Consider the following 18,483-nt stretch of genomic DNA (forward strand, 5'->3'; position numbering starts at 1 on the left):
GTATTAGAGTCCGAAGTCTTACTACAACTGTACAAGGTGCTGGTGAGACCATGTCTGGAGCACTAAGAGCCATTTGGTTCCCCTTAAGGAAGGATTTTTTTTTTAATAGAGGCAGTTCAGAAAAGTTTTATTGATCCCAGTGTGGAGAGATAATCTTAGGAGCAAAGATGGAACACTTGGGAGCTCTACTCAATGAAATTCAGGAGAATGAGATGTAATCTCATTGTGACAGAGATTCTTAAGGGGCTTAACAGGTAAAATGCTGAGATGTTGCCTCTCATTGAAGAGTCTAAAACCAGAGGATGTCGTCTCAGCATTAAGTGGTGCAAATTTAAGTCTGAGTAGAAGGAGAATTTCTTCTTGGAGGATTGAGGCTCTTTGAAATTCTTTGAGATTCGTGGGGCCAGAGTCCTTGTGCGTTTTTAAGGCTGAGATTGATTCTTCGACTGATCAGGAATCTAATATTATGGGAAAGGGCAGGAAAGTGGTGTGAGGAATGTCCGATCTGTGTTCTAAATGAGTGACTGCTAATTTTAAAACAGTGCCCCTATTTCTGGACAAACTCACAAGAAGACATGCCTTTCCACTCCCTCCTCTTCAAGGCTCTTCAAGATCTTATATATTTAAACCTAGATATCAGTCAGCTTTCTAAACTCTAGTGGAAAAAAGGCCAGCCTGTCCAACTTGTTACCTGAAATGAGCAGGTTGTCTGATAGCAATCTGTTCCTCTAAAATCTAGAACCACCGCTGAAATATTTGCATCTTCCTTCAATTAGGAGACCAAAATTGCACATGGTTTTCAAGATATAATGTCACCAATACTCTGTTAAACTGAAGCGTAACATTCTTACTTATATGTTCAATTCTTCTTAACCATAAAAGGATAGCATCTCATTTTTGATTAAACTTTCCCTTCTTGATTAAATGTTGTCCCTACATGTTAGTTTTTTGTGACTGATGCACCAGAACACTCAGAAATCCAAGGTGTAAAAGGATTTGTCGTCATTCCCTATTAAAGTAATTTGTTTATTCTTACTACCAATGTGAATAATTTCACATTTTCCCCACAGTGCACTCATCTGCCAGACTTTTGCCCACTCACTCGATCGATCTCGATCCACCTGCAGCTTCTTTATATATTCATAACATTTCCTTTTGTTCCTCCCTCCCCCATTCCTCCCGCCTACCTAATTTGATGTCAACCTGCTTTCTTTCTCCATACAAATAATTGATAGAAGTTGTATCATTTGATATGCCAGCACAATTCTAATGGATTCTATAGTTCACATCCTGCCTATCAGACAAAACCATATTTATGCATACTGTTTTCAGTAAGCCTACCAATCTTCTGTCACTGTTAGTGTTATTCCCTACACCATGATCTTTTTAATTTCTGTAATAACCTTTGATGTTGCACCTTTTCAAATGTCTTCTGCAAACCATAATGTCGTGAATTTCCCTTTTTAAGAAAATCATACTGATTCTTCCTAATTACTTCGAGTGTTTTGAAGTACACAGTTGTAAGCTCTGATTCAAACACCTTACCTACAAGTGATATCATGTTAACTGGACCATAATTTCATGTTTACTGCCTCCTAGAATATAGGGCTTGTATTTACTACTTACCAGTCTTGTGGAGCCTTTTTTGGAATCTAAGGAATTTTGAAAATTTAATATTAACCTTCTTAACACCAGAAGATGAAATTTGGCTGCATTTGGAGATATCTCAGCCTGCAGCAGCAGCAATTTGCTTAGTCACACTTGCCTGGTGACTTATTTTGCCAAGTTTTTCTATATCCAGGTTGCTACTGCCTATCTGATTTTACCAGTTAACATGCAAGTCACTCATGACTAATGCCACCCCTTGGTCACAAGCACCCAATATTACGACCTAGTTCCACAATGTGGTTACTAATAGGGGGCCTCTAGACCATACCCACTAGTGACTTCTTCTCTGCCTACAATTCCTCACCTGCATCCAAATCAATTCCACGTTCTGAACCAAGGAAATGTTTAATTATTGCACAGACTCCATCTTTGATTAGAGTGCAGCTCTTCCATTTTAACATAGCTTTCTATTTTTCTTGAATGTCAGGGATCGCTCAATATTCAGGACCTAATCCTTAATGTGAAGCCATCTTCATAGTAGCTGTCAAATTATTTATTGTCTTCACAATGAACAATCGACTCTTCTGCTATAAATGGTGCATGTATTTAGAGCCTTTAGTTGAGCCTTTTTGTTATCTATCTTACATCTAGCCTTGGTCTTTCCCAATTGATATCCCTTTGCCCCATCCTGCAATTTTATCCCTCTTTCCTACATGGTTATTTGCCCCTCTAGTCCCTATTTTATTGATAGACCATTTCAGTGCACATTTAATCCCTTACCCCCACTATTTAGTTCAAAACCCTCTGTACGTCCTTAGTTGTGCAGTTTACAACACTGACCCCAGAATAGTTCAAGAACATAATTGACATGAATAAGCCATTCAGCCTCTTAAGCCTGCCTGATCATCTGCCCCAGGCCTCCACTCCTCTTTCATGCACTATTCATGGCCCTCCACTCTGATATTTCAAAAATCTGTCTATTTCCTCTTTGTATTCCTAGTGAGAGAGCCTCCACAACTGGGGTAGTGAATTTCAAATATTCACTACCCTCTGGGCGAAGAAATTCCTTCATATCTGTTTTAAATGAATATACGTTTATTCTGTGACTATGCCCCCTAGTTCAAGATTGCCCCTGTAGTGGAAACACCATTTCAACTTCTATTTTTTCACCCCTCTCAAAATCTTGCATGTTTTAATAAGATTGGCCTTTTTTTTTTTGTAAAGCTAATGAATAGAGCTTTAAACTGTTAAATTTTTCGTGATGGGTCAATCCTTTCACCCCTTGGAATCAGTCTAGTAGTATTATTTTGAACTGCATCCAATCCCAGTGTATCCTTTCTTAAATACAGGGACCAAATTGTATATGATACACAATGTACAACATCACCAATTTGCTGTACAGTTGCAACAAGACTTCCCTATTTTTAAAATTCAATCCCATAGCAATGAAGGCCAAAGTTTCACTCTGGTGTACATATTCAATGGTACAGCAGCCATTTACTCTAGTGCTAGTATCAGTGGCTGATGAACCGGAAACCACTTTTTCTAGACTCCGAGCTATGGATTTATCCTTTTCACTTTATGCAACCTGTGCCAATTTATTCATGCCTCAAGTAATAGTCTAGAGATTATAATCTACAGGGGTTGACTTTGTCAATTTCGGACCTAGCTCCAAATACTCTTTACGTCCTTTCCTAGTTTTACATATGTCTTTGGTACCTATATCTTCCCCCTCCACTGCAAGTTCATTTCTAGCCCTGAGTAGATATCCAGAATTCTAGCATTGGAGGCAACACAGCTGTCTGGACCTCTTGCTTTTAGTGATCTGTGAGTTCTAAATCCAAGGTAACAAGTTGCAATTCATGTATTGACTCATTTCCCGTGACATACAACTTCTCCAGGGAATAGGTGGGGAGAGTAGAAAACAAAAACAAGATTGTTTTCTGAATCACCTCCCTTGGAAAAATGTAGTAAAAATGCTGTTGTTGTGGTGTAAAAAAATGTTCTTGTTTTTCAGAAGCTACAGATTTGAAACAAGAGGAGCGGTTGCAGGAGCTGGAAAGTTGCTCAGGATTGGGTAGCACATCTGACGATACAGATGTGAGGGAAGTGAGTTCACGGCCCAGTACACCTGGTCTCAGTGTTGTCTCAGGTACAGGACAATGGAGCATTATGATTAATTGTGCTTGATATTTTCGTAAATATTTTGCAGAAGCTTAAAATGGTCCTTGACTTAGATTGTGGCAGTTTTTATGTTAAGTGACATTTTCTTCATAAAGTACAATCACAGTACTTCCTTTTCAGAACTAATGCCTCTTGGGCTTTTCACACTATATTTAACAGGCATGAGTATGACTTCAGAAGACATACCCAACAAAGTCGAGGATATCCGATCAGAATGCAGCTCCGATTTTGGAGGGAAAGATTCTGTTACAAGCCCTGAAGTGGAGGAAATTGTTCAGGGTAAAGATGTTTATATATATATGGCAACACACAAAAAAAAATCAGATTTCAGAAATAAAGGGGGCAAGGAGAGTGTAGCTATCTTTCCATAGCTAACAATTTTTGATGCTCTGATTGTGAACACTTAACCCTTTCCAAATATGTTCTCTGTTGGGTCTCCCATTTACTTCGGGCAAAATCTCTTTAGTTGGGGTAAGGATTGTCTTGTTCTTGAACAAGTTAATTTGCTTATTTACTCTTTCAGAGCACCAGAATTGACTTTTCAGGTGTTGGGCAAACTTTAGTTCTAAGCATTGTGTAATATGTGCATGCACATGCAGCAGCAGACTGCCAGGTGCAAATTTATGTATTGTATCTATCCCGCAGTACCAGAATCATTCATGTCTATGGCTTCTTATTTGATTGTCCACGAAAATATAGCCAGACAGCTTGTGGTAGATTATCCTGGTGGCTGATCTGCCTGGTGACCTGTAACTAACTTGAGCGTTAATTAAGCTTCAAAATGTATTATTCAAGCAATGATGTATATTTGTTAGCTAATCTGAAGTGACATAATCTTTTCATTGGATTTGCAGGTGTACAGATGACTTCCTCACTCTCCCAGACAGACACGTTGCTCGCATTGTTTGACCCACTGTCTTCTGATGGTATGTTAAAAGTACTTTCAGTGCATCCAATATTGTTGTGGATTTACCATAAGTAGTTTTGATTTCTATTGTGGTGGAAAAAGCTCTGTGCAACATGATTTATTGTGATATATTTTCCTTTTGTTTTCATTCTCTACCCACTCCTAAAATTCAACTGTCAACTAGCAAAATTATTCAAGTACAAACAGAAAGCCAGAAAACAATATACAAAACACTCTGCACTTTGATAAAAAGAAGCTGTGATTAATTAATTGGTGCTTTTGTTTTATATTTGTTCCTATTTTTTGATTTTCTTGTATCACATCCTCAATTGCAAAGGGGGAGATCTTTCCTAATGTTCTTCACTGGACAGCTCAAGGTGGAGTGGAGAAATACTGAGTGAATTTTCAAACTCATTTAATGTAATTTCTCTTGGTCAGCACTTGGCTGCTGGTTCGTGCCATTACTAATGACCTGGCAAACTTTGAGAACTTTGGATATGAGCAAGCAGGGCTCCTGGGAGCTGCTATTCCATGGCATTTGAATACTGTATTTGGCTGTAAAATAGACAGATTAAAAAGTTAATATTCATTGTCCAAGTTGAATAAGAAGACAATACTTATTGTTAGAGTAACAGGCATAGAATAAATATGGACTTGTTCTATGCAGAGAAATATAAGAGACTGCAAAAGACTTCTAATTAGGCCAAAAGAACCATTCAGTCTTAAAACCTTTAGGAGATTTTGAGAAAGACAGTTGATTAGTTTACGTATCTAACTTCCTGAATTTCCAAATATAACATGTCCATATTTCCTCCCTGAATAGCCCATTCCATGCATGAACAATCCTATTTATAAAATAATTAATGGAAAAAGTCTGTTCACCATTAGTACTCCCTTAGAGTTTGGGGCAGAGTTAAAATCATTCTTGTAATTAAGTTTAAACCATTTGCAGAGGATATAGATACAATAGGTCTTCTATTTGAATATTTGACTTCCGCCTTTGTTCCTTATGCTGAAGCGCAAGAACCCAGTTAACAAAAGTAACTGAAATCTGAAGAAAAGGTTGGAGGGTGGCACTAATTGTGCACTTTTTTAAAGGACATTGCACAGAAATGCATGAAATTGCAACCGACTCTGGTTTATCCATCTCTGATTCTAAGCACCACATATGTCAAACATGTACTTGTTCAATAAATTCCATGTCTTAGATTTGAGTTTTGGAATATTGAAGTATTTTTCCTCTGCTCCCCGACAAAGAAGTTCATCGATAGCACTCGGATCTTTGGATGTCTGGCAAATATAGTTTGTTTCGATTGTTCTGTATGCCATTCTTCATGTTGTTTTTTTTTTTAAATCAAAATTCACAGCTTCCATCATGCCATCAATAGTCAGGTCTAAAGTACACTATGCAAGACCGTCACACCCACCACCTGATCCTCCTATACTGGAAGGTGCTGTCGGAGGCACCGATGCTCGATTGCCAGCATTTGGATCTCCTACTTGTTGCCAAACTGAAGCTGAGTTGCTGAAACAGAGGCACTCCTTTCCAGAAAGGCTCGTACGCAGCAGAAGTTCTGATATTGTTTCTTCTTCTCGCCGACCAATGAGTGATCCTAGTTGGAATGCACCAGGCAGCAGAAGAACAGTGAATGAGGAACTGTTTGCAGCTGGGGCAGCAGCTGTAGGAACCTCAGGACCAACTTCATCACCAAGCAAAGAATCCCTCGTAAGATCTGTTATTCATTTTGAGTATTCCTTCCCAATTCAAACAGATTTGTTTTACATTAGAAATGTTCTCGATTGATGTCCTTGTTGCATACCTTGAATTGAATATTTGATCTTACAACAATGTAAGAAAGTTGTTTCCTAAGGCATGATACAAATGTAAATGTTTCTCAGTTGCCTTCTATTACTCATACAATGAAATTCTATAGAAGCCCAATTAATGCACTACAAATCTGAAGCTTACAAAAGGGTTTTGGTGGGTATTGATTAGTATATAGAATAAACTCATTTATCAGTTATGAAGAGAGAGACTCCTTTCTAATTTGGATACAATTGCTTATGCTCGAAAATAAACAGCCTGTAACCTAGATCTATGATACAAAGAAAAATGGAATAAATTAAAATTTTGGTAATGTGCAATTTAAAATGATGCCAAATTCTGTTTATTAGATGAAGCCATGTGGTTGTGAATCCACAAACTTGCATTTGAGAATTTGCAGATTTGCTCTCTCTTTCATATCCTGTATTATAAGCCTTAAAATCTCTTCCAAATGTCTGCGTTCACTCTTGCACCCTTCGATGCAGGGTGAGGAAAGAAAGGACAGTGACGATGAGAAGTCAGATCGTAGTAAATCCTGGTGGAAGAAACGATTTGTGTCTGCTATTCCAAAAGGTTAGTCTTGGTATTTTAACCATTTTTCAACAAAGTATGTGAAATAAAAGACAGTTGTTTTTGTTATTTTGATAACTGGATTAGAATTCTTTTACTGTAGAATTCATCAGCACCTTGAAACACAGCGTCTTTTTTTCTAGCTTAACTATATCTATATAACTTTCTTGTGCATTTGCCTGTGGCAGCTCAGTGCATTTTGATTTGTTTCACTCTTATCTGTAAAAATGAAAAGGCTGCTTGTTTGCGTTCCTTGTTTTACTGCTTGTCAACTACTTTGGCATCATAGAAATCAACAGCCTGGGGCTTTCCCAAGAATTTTAATTTGGAACTCATTGTATTTTGGCATTTATAATTGCTTAACTGACCCAAAGTCAGTAATGTGCCTAATCCATTCTTTTGAGCCTTTTGGGTTGTTTGAGTCCACGTACAAAAAAAATCTACACTTAGTACATTTTGCAGTTTTGCTTCCTTCCAAAAAAACAACTAGTTACCATTAACATTAGTTACAAATCTTTGTCATCTAAAATTTAAAGTTTTCAGTTTAGAAATAATCTTGCACTTTTTGAATGAGATAATATTTACTAAAATAACTGTATTGACATGTATATTCAATTGATTGTCAGGTCGAAATGCAGTTGAACATTTACTTTTGAATTTTGGCTTAATTAGTATAAAAGTATGAAAAGATGTTATCTAACACTAAAACCTTAAATGCTATCAGTTACACTTCACCACAAGGTTTTGGTTAAAGCCATGATTTTCTTCATCCTGCATGTGATGAAGTTACTGTGTTTTTGTAATATCGTATATTTTCTCTTTAGCTCCTATTTCCTTCAGGAAGAAAGATAAACAAGAAAAAGACAAAGAAGATGGTGCACAGGAAAGGTTTCAGGCCATGCAAGGTTGGCTGATCCTACCTTCCATAATCAATGGTGAATGAGGTCTACAGAGACAAATAACACCCGCATGAAACAGATATCTTAAACAAAATCAAATAAATTACAAATTATCAGAGCTTTTTTTTAAAAACAGAAGTATTTACTTCAAATGCATGGAAATTACACTAACCATGTAGTACAAATATGCAAACTGAATCTTTGATTTGAAAGTGCCTTGAATTTGCACTCTAGTTGCTAAACCTGGTGCTAATATACACTTCCAGTTTGGAACGTTAATTCTTATAGGACCATTACATTGATCACAACTGTCCAATTGCTTATAACCCTGTATATTATTTTAATGCCAGGGATCCAATTAAAAGTATAGTAGTATATGTCTAGCCTGTGTCTCTGCTCTTTCAGCAATTTTGAGTGTTTTGGCAGCTTGCCTTTCTGCAGCTATGCTTTTCCTCTCTTGATCTTCCTTTTATCATATGCTTAACCTTATCCAGTTCCCTGTTGCAGTGATTATCATTTCACTTCTTTCTCGGTGAGGCGTAATTGAATGCAATTGTCAAATGGATACTTTCAATTTTCTTCGTTATGAACAAATCTCCCATTTTGTTTCTTAATTAAATATGATGTACTTGCGTCTCATAAGGTTTTGATAAAAGTTTTAAAAAAAGATAATGTCACTTACCAGCCATAGGCTGATCTCTCATTAAAGAGAGATGTTTAATCAAAGTTTGGGAGAAGATTTGTAGCTTGGGTGCTCGATGTTGTGGTTCTGTTCGCCAAGCTGGGAATTTGTGTAGCAGACATTTCGTCCCTAGTCTAGGTGACCTCCTCAGTGCTTGGGAGCCTCCTGTGAAGCGCTTCTGTGATCTTTCCTCCGGCATTTGTAGTGGTTTGTCTCTGCAGCTTCCAGTTGTCAGTTCACTGCAGTGGCTGGTATATTGGGTCCAGGTCGATGTGCTTATTGATTGAATCTGTGGATGAGTGCCATGCCTCTAGGAATTCCCTGGCTGTTCTCTGTTTGGCTTGTCCTACAATAGTAGTGTTGTCCCAGTTGAACTCCTGTTGCTTGTCGAGACAGAGAGAGAGAGAGAGAGATTGATCAAATTCCTAGCTCGGCGAACAGAACCACAACAGAGATGACTAATGGTGGTTTAATTTAAGGGTCACCATGTCTTAGGCAAGGGATGAGGTCGAGAGGGTGGAAACCTCATGGTAACTTCAGTTAGTGCAGGAATTGAGCCCATGATGTTGGTGCCATTGTGCATCACAAATGAAAATAATGTTTACTTTCCATTGTACCAAAATGAAAGAATGTGTCTCAGGTGAAAATATAAAACAATTGTGGGGGGTGGGGACAAGGTTTTGCTTTTGATGCTTCTGCTACCACTCTTCATAGATCATCAAGTGAATAAGGGAATTTCTGTGTCTCCATATAATCCATTGGTAACTCATCCTGTAGTATTTAATAGAGGCTCACATGGTACGGTAGCCATTTTGCATAATGTGGCTGCGCAGCAGAACTTTATCTGGCGGATTGCTTAACACTGTCTATTTAAGCATGTTGCTTCCATTGTTTGTAAAGTATGTAGTCCTTTGTACCCTCATTTGCACCACATTTTCAAACATGTCTAGTACGGCTTCTGGCATACTTAGTTTTTCACACTTCATGGAGGTTTCTGACCTGGTGGAGGATGTAGGTGAAAACCTGACCAGTGCTTCCTCTTAAGGATCAGTAGCCACATCCACACAGGTCTGTTTGGGAAGGAGATTTGCTGGGTTCCACTAGTGCCTGCTGAAGAGAAGGGCGTGAACGAGTTGTGTAAGACAGATAAAAAGATGGTACAGATTATGAATGTTTACTCTAACATTAACAAGAGAACAGCATATTATGGATCGGTTTGTCATTGATATCTCCTGATCTCAATGTGAACGACTACGCTCTTCTCTGGCCAAATTGACAGTTTCTTCTTGAAAGCAGTGAAAACCCTGCTGCCATCAGTCTTTGATCCTTTAGCCCAGTTTTCCCTGAAATGAAACAAATGGAGGACTTAATATAATTGAAGACTAGTAGCAGTGATGTAGAGACTGGAGAAGTGTAAAGTGCTCCCAGTGATTGAGTATGAAGTGCAGACAGCAGGAAGGATTAATGGGTTTGGAATGCTGAGGTAGGTGAGAGCCTTTGCGTGGACATGTATGCAATACTGACAGTTGCAGTCCATGTGCCATAGTGAGATATATGAAGTGGCAAGATTAAAATGAGTGATGGCACTGTGACTGTGTTGTACAGAGAGAGGATATAGCATCTATCTTGTGGAGTATGTTGTCGATCAACTTCTTGTGCTGTTGTGCATTCTATTTAACTTTGGCATAATTCTAACTGTGTGTCCAGACTTGCTGGCTCTAGTAGTATAACCTCTTGGCAGTCAGCAGGAAGAAGGACAGCTTTCAACCATCTCATACATTAGCACCTCCAAGTCCCTGTTTGTATAGCAGGTAGCTAACTTACTGAAATGAGCCATTTCCTCTGTGATAATGGTTGAGTGCCACAATGTGATAGGTAGTTCCTGCATGCAGCATTTGAAATGGTGTATGTAGAGCTTTAAATATGGCACTAGCAGTATGCATACACAAGGTTCTGGCAGCGGCAAGCACTTTGCCTCTCCTGCAACTCAATTCCACGCAAAGAATGCCAGAGAGCCTGGTTACATAGTTAATGAGGTGAAAAGTAGAAGATTGAATGAGAAAGTTGCTCTGAGCCATGGAAAACCAGGATCCACGGATCTCACTTGACAAAACTGAATGAGGGACGACCAGCCCATAGTTTTAAGTGATGAGAAATGTTAGTGAGAGTTATCCTCTGCTGACCAGTATCAACAGCAAATGGATAAGTGCAACTGCTGTTTACTGGTGATTTAAATAGGCAAAATCCTATTTTCAATAATTGGATCTGGAATTTGTGCAGTATTTTGGGGGTTGCATCCTGTAATTTAGATTGTTGTCCATTCATTGGTTTTTTTACATCAAGTCTTTTTCTTTAAATTCTCATTTTGTTTTGAGGTATAAAAAAAATTGACCTTGCCATTATTCATTGGTTTGGAGAACTCAGATGTGAATAGAAATTTTGAGGGAGGGACATGAATGTTAGAATTGAATACCATTTCAATTTGAAACCTCTGCTGTTCATTGTAGAATTTGACCATCTGAACTGTGGTAGAAAATAAAAAATTTTTTTTGTTTTGTTTTCATTGTGATGTGAAGCTGTACAACTTCAAAAGCTTTTACGGGGATATTTAGCGTTTTGAATTTAAACAATATAGTATCTTGCCTAATTTTTGGATAATGGAAAGAAATTTGAGAGCAAAAGAATGTGTAACCAAGAACAAATAGCAAAAAGCAGATGCTTGAAATCTGAATGGAAATGCTACACATGTTCAGTAACTCAAGCAGAGTTGTCATGGTTTTGTGAAGGGAAATCACATTTGACTAATTCATTCGAATTCTTTGAGGAAGTAACAGGCAGTATCAATAAAGTGGAAACTTGATGCGGTGTACTTGAATTTCCAAAATGCTGTTGACAAGGTGTCACCTCAAGGGTACTTGGCAAAATAATAGCTCATTGTGCCGGAGATATTATATTACCATAACCAGAGGATTGGTTAGCTAACCGGAAATGAGGCGTGGATGGATCATTTTTGAGTTGACAAGATATAACGACTGGAGTGTGCAGGAATCAGTGTTGGAGCCTTAACTGTTTACATTCTGAATCAATGACTTGGCCGATTGAAGAGCATGTTATGAAGAGGAGCTGCAAAAGAATAAAGGGGTATGTGAATAGTCAAATTTTGTTAGATGGAATGTAATGTGAACTTGTTCACTCTGGCAAAAAGAATAGACAAGATATTATTTAAATGGGGAGCACTTGTAGAACTGTCACAGAAGGATCTGGGTGTCCTGGTACATGAATCACAGCAAATTAGTATGCAGGGATAACAAGTGGTGACAAAAGCAAATGGAATGTTGTTTATTGCAAGGGGAACTAAATGTAAAGAAGGGATAACATTACTGTTATACGTCATGTTGGTGAGATCGCATACCATTTTGGTCCTTTTTTTGCAAGCAAAGAATTGTTGTAGTAATAATAGTTCAGAGAAAATTCACTTATCTGATTTCACAGAACAAAGTCATTGTCTTATGAAAAATCTCTCTCTGCCGGTCTCTCTCTCTCTCTCTCTCCCCGTCTCTCTCTCTCTCTCACTCTCTCTCTCTCTCTCACACTCGCTCTCTCTCGCTCTCTCTCGCTCTCTCTCGCTCTCTCTCGCTCTCTCTCGCTCTCTCTCGCTCTCTCTCGCTCTCTCTCGCTCTCTCTCGCTCTCTCTCGCTCTCTCTCTCGGTCTCTCTCGGTCTCTCTCGGTCTCTCTCGGTCTCTCTCGGTCTCTCTCGGTCTCTCTCGGTCTCTCTCGGTCTCTCTCGGTCTCTCTCGGTCTCTCTCGGTCTCTCTCGGTCTGTCTCGGTCTGTCTCGGTCTGTCTCGGTCTGTCTCGGTCTGTCTCGGTCTGTCTCGGTCTGTCTCGGTCTGTCTCGGTCTGTCTCGGTCTGTCTCGGTCTGTCTCGGTCTGTCTCGGTCTGTCTCGGTCTGTCTCGGTCTGTCTCGGTCTGTCTCGGTCTGTCTCGGTCTGTCTCGGTCTGTCTCGGTCTGTCTCGGTCTGTCTCGGTCTGTCTCGGTCTGTCTCGGTCTGTCTCGGTCTGTCTCGGTCTGTCTCGGTCTGTCTCGGTCTGTCTCGGTCTGTCTCGGTCTGTCTCGGTCTGTCTCGGTCTGTCTCGGTCTGTCTCGGTCTGTCTCGGTCTGTCTCGGTCTGTCTCGGTCTGTCTCGGTCTGTCTCGGTCTGTCTCGGTCTGTCTCGGTCTGTCTCGGTCTGTCTCACTCTCTCTCACTCTCTCTCACTCTCCCCCGGTCTGTCTCACTCTCTCTCACTCTCCCCCGGTCTGTCTCACTCTCTCTCACTCTCCCCCGGTCTGTCTCACTCTCTCTCACTCTCCCCCGGTCTGTCTCACTCTCTCTCACTCTCCCCCGGTCTGTGTCTCTCCCCCGCTTCAAGTTCTGCAATGGTAAATCTTGATTGATGTTCGTCACATAAATCTAAAACAATTCTGACATGTCAAGTTTAGCAAAGGAAAATACTTTGTGATTTACAAAGTAAAATAGGCTCACAGTATCTCCATAGGAAAAACATGTTGATGTGAGGGGCAATTTGACAGATTGTTGCCATAGCGTGTTAGAATAGGTAACAAAATGTTGGGATGTGGTATAGTTAGGTGTTTTGATTTGCTCCAGCAACTGAAATCTTGCTGTCATTTCTAGCTTTGGTGAGATCACATTGAAAATGTTGCAGTATTTGTTCGTCTGTTTTAGGAAATACTTTTGGTGAGAGTACAAGGTGTGGGGCTGTTGCCTTGGTCTAGAACTCTGAGGATGGTTTGTGATTTGCCATAACTTGTCTTGAAAGATGGAAAAATTATAGTGGGCAAGAGGGGACCTGACAGGCTGGATGCTGCCTCTTAAGGGGGAATCCAGAAATAGGGGCGCAGTTTTTAAAAAAAAATGTTGTCCCCCATTAAGACAGAGGAGAAATTTTGAGAATGTAGAACATTTTTCTTCCGAGTGTTGGAGGCAAGGTAATCAACTACCTTAAGACAAACGTATATAGATTCCTAGCCAACCAACAGTCCAAGGAGACTGGAGTTGATCCACAGTCAGGTTAGCTATGTTCTTGTTTAGTTGTAGAGTAGAGATAGTTAAAACTCATTGGGTTTATTTATCCCAATTTGAACTGCCGGCCTAATTTTGCAAGTCCAAGTTTGTCTCATACACTTCCTGAAGTGTGTTGTCCAGTGAAATGTTTGTGTTAATACAACTTCAAATTACTAACTGGTTACAATTTGAAGTCCTGCATAATACACGTCAATATACTTGACATGACTCCTCCCCCGCAAGTCTTGCCTGCATCGCTTTTCCGATGACATTGGGTAATGTCTGTCTACGTTTCAACTGTCATGCACGCTCATATTTTGGATCCATGTTATAACAGACTTTCACTGTAGTAGTGCTATGCTGCTTCTTGGATGCTGCCTGAACTGCTATGCTCTTCCAGCACCACTAATCCAGTGCTATATCATGAGTCTTGTCGGTTGTTGTATAAGGTTCAATGCCAGAAGTTGTCTTAGTATAACAATCAGTTTCTGTAGATTTTTGTTATGTTTTGATGCAAAATAAATTCTACATATGGCAACTTCAAACGACAGATTTAGAATTTCTAGCAAATACTAAGATAATATACTAGATGTTATGAACTGTCACTTTTTTTCCTGTTTCTAACTTTTTTAATTTATTTCCTCCCTGGGGTCATTTTGTCACCAGGCCCTCCCTGTTAGACTGTGTATGTTCTAGGAACAGAAGTAAAGCAATCTGTCCACCAAGTTTGCTCCATCATTCCATTCAATCACAGCTGATCTGAGAATTCTCTTCTCTTTTACCTTTGATTCCATTTCCAATTTTAAAAATCTGTCTCTTGACCCTGAATATAATTTTGCCCCACAGCCTGTGTAGCTCTATGCAGTAACAAATTCCACAGTTTCACTCCAATTTGAGAAGCGATTCCACCTCATCTCTGATTTAAATAGATGTGACCTTATTCTGAGATAATACCCTTTGGCCTTAGACTCTCCCACAAGAGGAAATAACTTCTTATCATCTACATTAGCAAGCCCCTAAGAATCTATTGTGTTTCAATAAGGTCACCTTTCAGTCACAAAACTCCAATGAATATCAGCCCAATTTACTCAATCTCCATATTCAGGACCAACATAGTGAACCTTCCCTGGACCATTTCCAATGCCAGTACACTTTTTCCTTTTGTTAAGGGGATTGAATACTGATCTCTCAATTAGTCTGACATGCAGTCCCTTATCAAATGCCTTTTAGAAATCCAAACACATTACATCGACTGGTTCCCCTTTATCTATTCTTGTTATCTCTTAAAAGAATTCAAATGAATTCTATCAGGCATAACTCACCCCTTCGTGAAGCCTAATGACTGTGCTTGATAGTTACGTGTTTTGAAATGCTCTGCTATTATTTCGCTTATGATGATGATAAACAGAACAATAATGTTGATTTTGAAGCAATTGAAGAATGATCATTGTAATGCAACTCTGGTAGATGTGTATTGTTGGAATAATTGTTGTAAAATGGTTTTGATTTTGGTGAACTGCTAATCATTGTCTAATAAAACTTGAACTTTATTTTAGTAAACAGTTGACTACTTTGTGTAGCTTACAAGCAAAATTTGAAAGATGAACCAAAAATGGAAGTTAATACAAAAAAAAGTAAACCATTGCTTATGTTGAAAGGGAAGGTATTAACATTTAATTTAATCCAGTGATCAAGAAGCTGTAGGTAGCTGGTTTTGAATGTTTCAGGACAAAGAATTGAGATGAATCATTTAAAGTTAGTGTTTCAAATTAATGTAGTTGTATGGTTTAAGGCATTCTTCAACATATTTGGAGGAAACAGCTCCTTTGGAGAAGTTTCCTATGTCCACTGGTTACAAACCAAGTCACTTGAATAAGCACTGAAATAAATAAATTTGTACGCCTGCATGGAAAAGACAGGCAAGTGGCTAAATTGTTCCTGCTGAGCAATAAAACACACTGACCTGAATAGCTTCCTTTGCTGCGACCATCTTATAATGCTAAAAATCAATACAGCAGAAATACTGGCAAGGAAATGTCTGATTAAGTGACAAAGGCAGCATTTCAGTATCTATTCAGATTTTTAACCTATTTTAAGTTGTGATTGAAGTCAGAAGAGAGAATTAACAAGTGTACAAAGGTTACATTTCATAAGGTTGAGATTTTTGATGTAAAAGGCCTTGGATAGGATAACATAAAAATTTTAAAATACCATTTGTATTGTTGGAATAATTGTAGTAAAATGTGTTTGAAAAGTCTGAAAATAAATTTGGTGTCAATAAAGTGTCTATATAATTAAATGCTTTGCCTGTCACACAATAGTAGGTCTATACGGCATGAAACATACTGGTTTATATTGTATATCTGCTGAATCATAACTGCTATTGTTTTCCTTTATTTTAACCGTATCCTTTAAAAACAAGTATCATATCTTCGGCAACTTCCTAACAAAGTGAAATAGAAAAAATGTATCTCAAAGCGGCATGCCTAATTGAAAGCAATGGTCCTTTGTGATCATGCTGATTTTCCCTATGAACTCCATCAGTAGCTGTAACATTTAGAGCAAAACAAATCTCACATTTTTCCCATCTTCATTTTTCGGTATCTCTGCATGGATCTCATCTCACCTCTTTCAGGGACTTTTGCTTGCTTTTTGCTGTATCTCTGGAGCTTTGATGCTTGAGCTGGGCATTGGATTATTCTGTTTTCTGTATTTATAAATCCATGTGACATGGATGCTTATGCTCCCTGCTCGGTGTTTGGTGCTCACTGGTGCATGTATGATGAGCATGTTTCTTTAGTTTCTTTGCATGTAAAATCATGTTTTTCAGTTTTTCCTAGATTGCCTGTGAGCAAAGTCACAGGTAATCATCTAGAATGCTTCCAAATTTATATAAAGATGTGATCAATTCCATGTTAATCCATAAAATGTAATCACTTAACTAACCAATTAGAATATTACATGAATAGTTTTCAGAAAAAGGTGGCCTGAACTTTCGGCTTTTACTGACCTTTAGGCACAGATATCAAATTGGTGCAGAAATATTTGATTAGGTCTGATTTATCTTGGAAAAATAGCTTGACTGCACTGTACATTATTAATTGTTCTGTACTACTATTGAAGCTTGCTCATATTTAAAAGTCCAGTTAAAGTAAGAATTTTCAATTCTTTTGCTTTTTGTACTTTTATCAGGGAGTCATTTAAAAAAAAAACTCAATCTGATTTTGTTTTTAAACCATAGCATTTACAGATTAAAGAGCAGTGTAATAAACATGTAGTACTTACACAAGATCCAACAAATAGCAATGAATTATGTATATATTTTTTGATTAATCCAAATTGCTTGTTAACACTATTTCTGTGTTGCCAGATGAGCCAATTCCCAGGCTGAACGTACAGGCTCAGGCTGCAGAGGATATCCTGGATAAATATAGAAGTGCTATTAAACGAGCCAGCCCCAGTGAAGTAGTTGTCAATGATGAAGTTGCAGGTAGGTAATGTTACTGTAAAGTTTGGTCGAGAAAATGTCATTTGATTTAATTTGCTGTTGCTGAAGTGGAAGTATTTGTTATTTGCCTGTATCAGCAAGAAAGTGTTTGCAATAACGTTTCTGTATTTAAATACCTTAAAAGTTGAACCATTCAGTTATGTCAATGGGTTACATTATAAATAGACTGGTTGTCATGTCATTGTGCAGGGAGTCCAGGTATTCTTGCAAATTTACAGAAAATGTCAAAGAGAAACCAGGAACTAAAATACACTTGACCATATTGTCAGACTCATCAAGACAGCCTCTTGGTATAATTTTGAGACTGATAACGGTTGAGAGAGTAACGTAGTTTCAAAAATAAAGTGGCTGGATCAGCTGTTCTGTGACTTTCATATCAGTCTCAACGTATCACCACAATTTAGATGTTTCAACAAGAAATAAAAAAAATTATGTGACTTGCTGAAAGATGGCTTCACTGTGTTGAGGTTGTATGATTGATTGGATTTTAACAAATAAAAATAACTAACCTTGCTAGCGCCCCCCTTGTTTAATTTGTGAAAACAGAGGCTAACATAATTGTATTGGCTAGTAAGGTTGCTGATTCTGTTAATTTATACTGTTAGTCTCAGTTGGTGTAACAACGAGAAATAAATTGGTTTTAGTGTCTCTAGGTTTATCAACAGATAAAAATTGACTGAAGTTCCTGTTGCAGCTTGCCATTCATCAGCTCCTGGATTTGTGGCGCTGGAAGAGCACAGCAGTTCAGGCAGCATCCAAGGAGCAGTGAAATAGGCGTTTCGGGCAAAAGCCCTTCATCAGAAATAAAGGCAGAGAGCCTGGAGCATGAAGAGATAAGCTAGTGGGGGGTGGGGAGAAAGTAGCATAGAGGTCAATAGGTGAGTGGGGGAGGGGATGAAGGTGATAGGTCAGGGAGGAGAGGGAGGAGTGGATAGGTGGAAAAGGAGATAGGCAGGTAAGGACAGGTCATGGGGACAGTGCTGAGCTGGAAGTTTGGAACTAGTATGAGGTGGGGGGAAGGGGAAAATGAGGAAACTGTTGAAGTCCACATTGATGCCCTGGGGTTGAAGTGTTCCGAGGCGGAAGATGAGGCATTCTTCCTCCAGGCGTCTGGTGGTGAGGGAGCGGTGGTGAAGGAGGCCCAGGACCTCCATGTCCGAGGCGGAAGATGAGGCGTTCTTCCTCCAGGTGTCTGGTGGTGAGGGAGCGGCGGTGAAGGAGATCCTGGGCCGCC

The 18,483-nt window shown here is 38.9% G+C and overlaps 1 protein-coding gene across 8 annotated transcripts in view; it reads left to right on the top strand.

Moving 5' to 3' along the window:
- The window catches only part of gapvd1 (GTPase activating protein and VPS9 domains 1), a 148,622-nt gene that overhangs the window by 115,735 nt on the left and 14,404 nt on the right, over nt 1–18,483 (top strand). For 4 of the 8 annotated variants that reach the window (XM_072565762.1, XM_072565766.1, XM_072565764.1 and 1 more), the window contains 7 exons: nt 3,626–3,760; nt 3,952–4,071; nt 4,647–4,718; nt 6,067–6,425; nt 7,010–7,097; nt 7,919–8,029; nt 17,112–17,231. In XM_072565762.1, coding sequence (XP_072421863.1) covers nt 3,626–3,760; nt 3,952–4,071; nt 4,647–4,718; nt 6,067–6,425; nt 7,010–7,097; nt 7,919–8,029; nt 17,112–17,231 — 1,005 coding nt within the window. The remainder of the gene's footprint in view (nt 1–3,625; nt 3,761–3,951; nt 4,072–4,646; nt 4,719–6,066; nt 6,426–7,009; nt 7,098–7,918; nt 8,030–17,111; nt 17,232–18,483) is intronic. The other 4 variants (XM_072565765.1, XM_072565768.1, XM_072565767.1 and 1 more) reach the window with 2 other exon arrangements.

The sequence above is a fragment of the Chiloscyllium punctatum genome, chromosome 49, assembly GCF_047496795.1.
Source record: "Chiloscyllium punctatum isolate Juve2018m chromosome 49, sChiPun1.3, whole genome shotgun sequence".
In the NCBI taxonomy this organism is placed as follows: domain Eukaryota; kingdom Metazoa; phylum Chordata; class Chondrichthyes; order Orectolobiformes; family Hemiscylliidae; genus Chiloscyllium; species Chiloscyllium punctatum.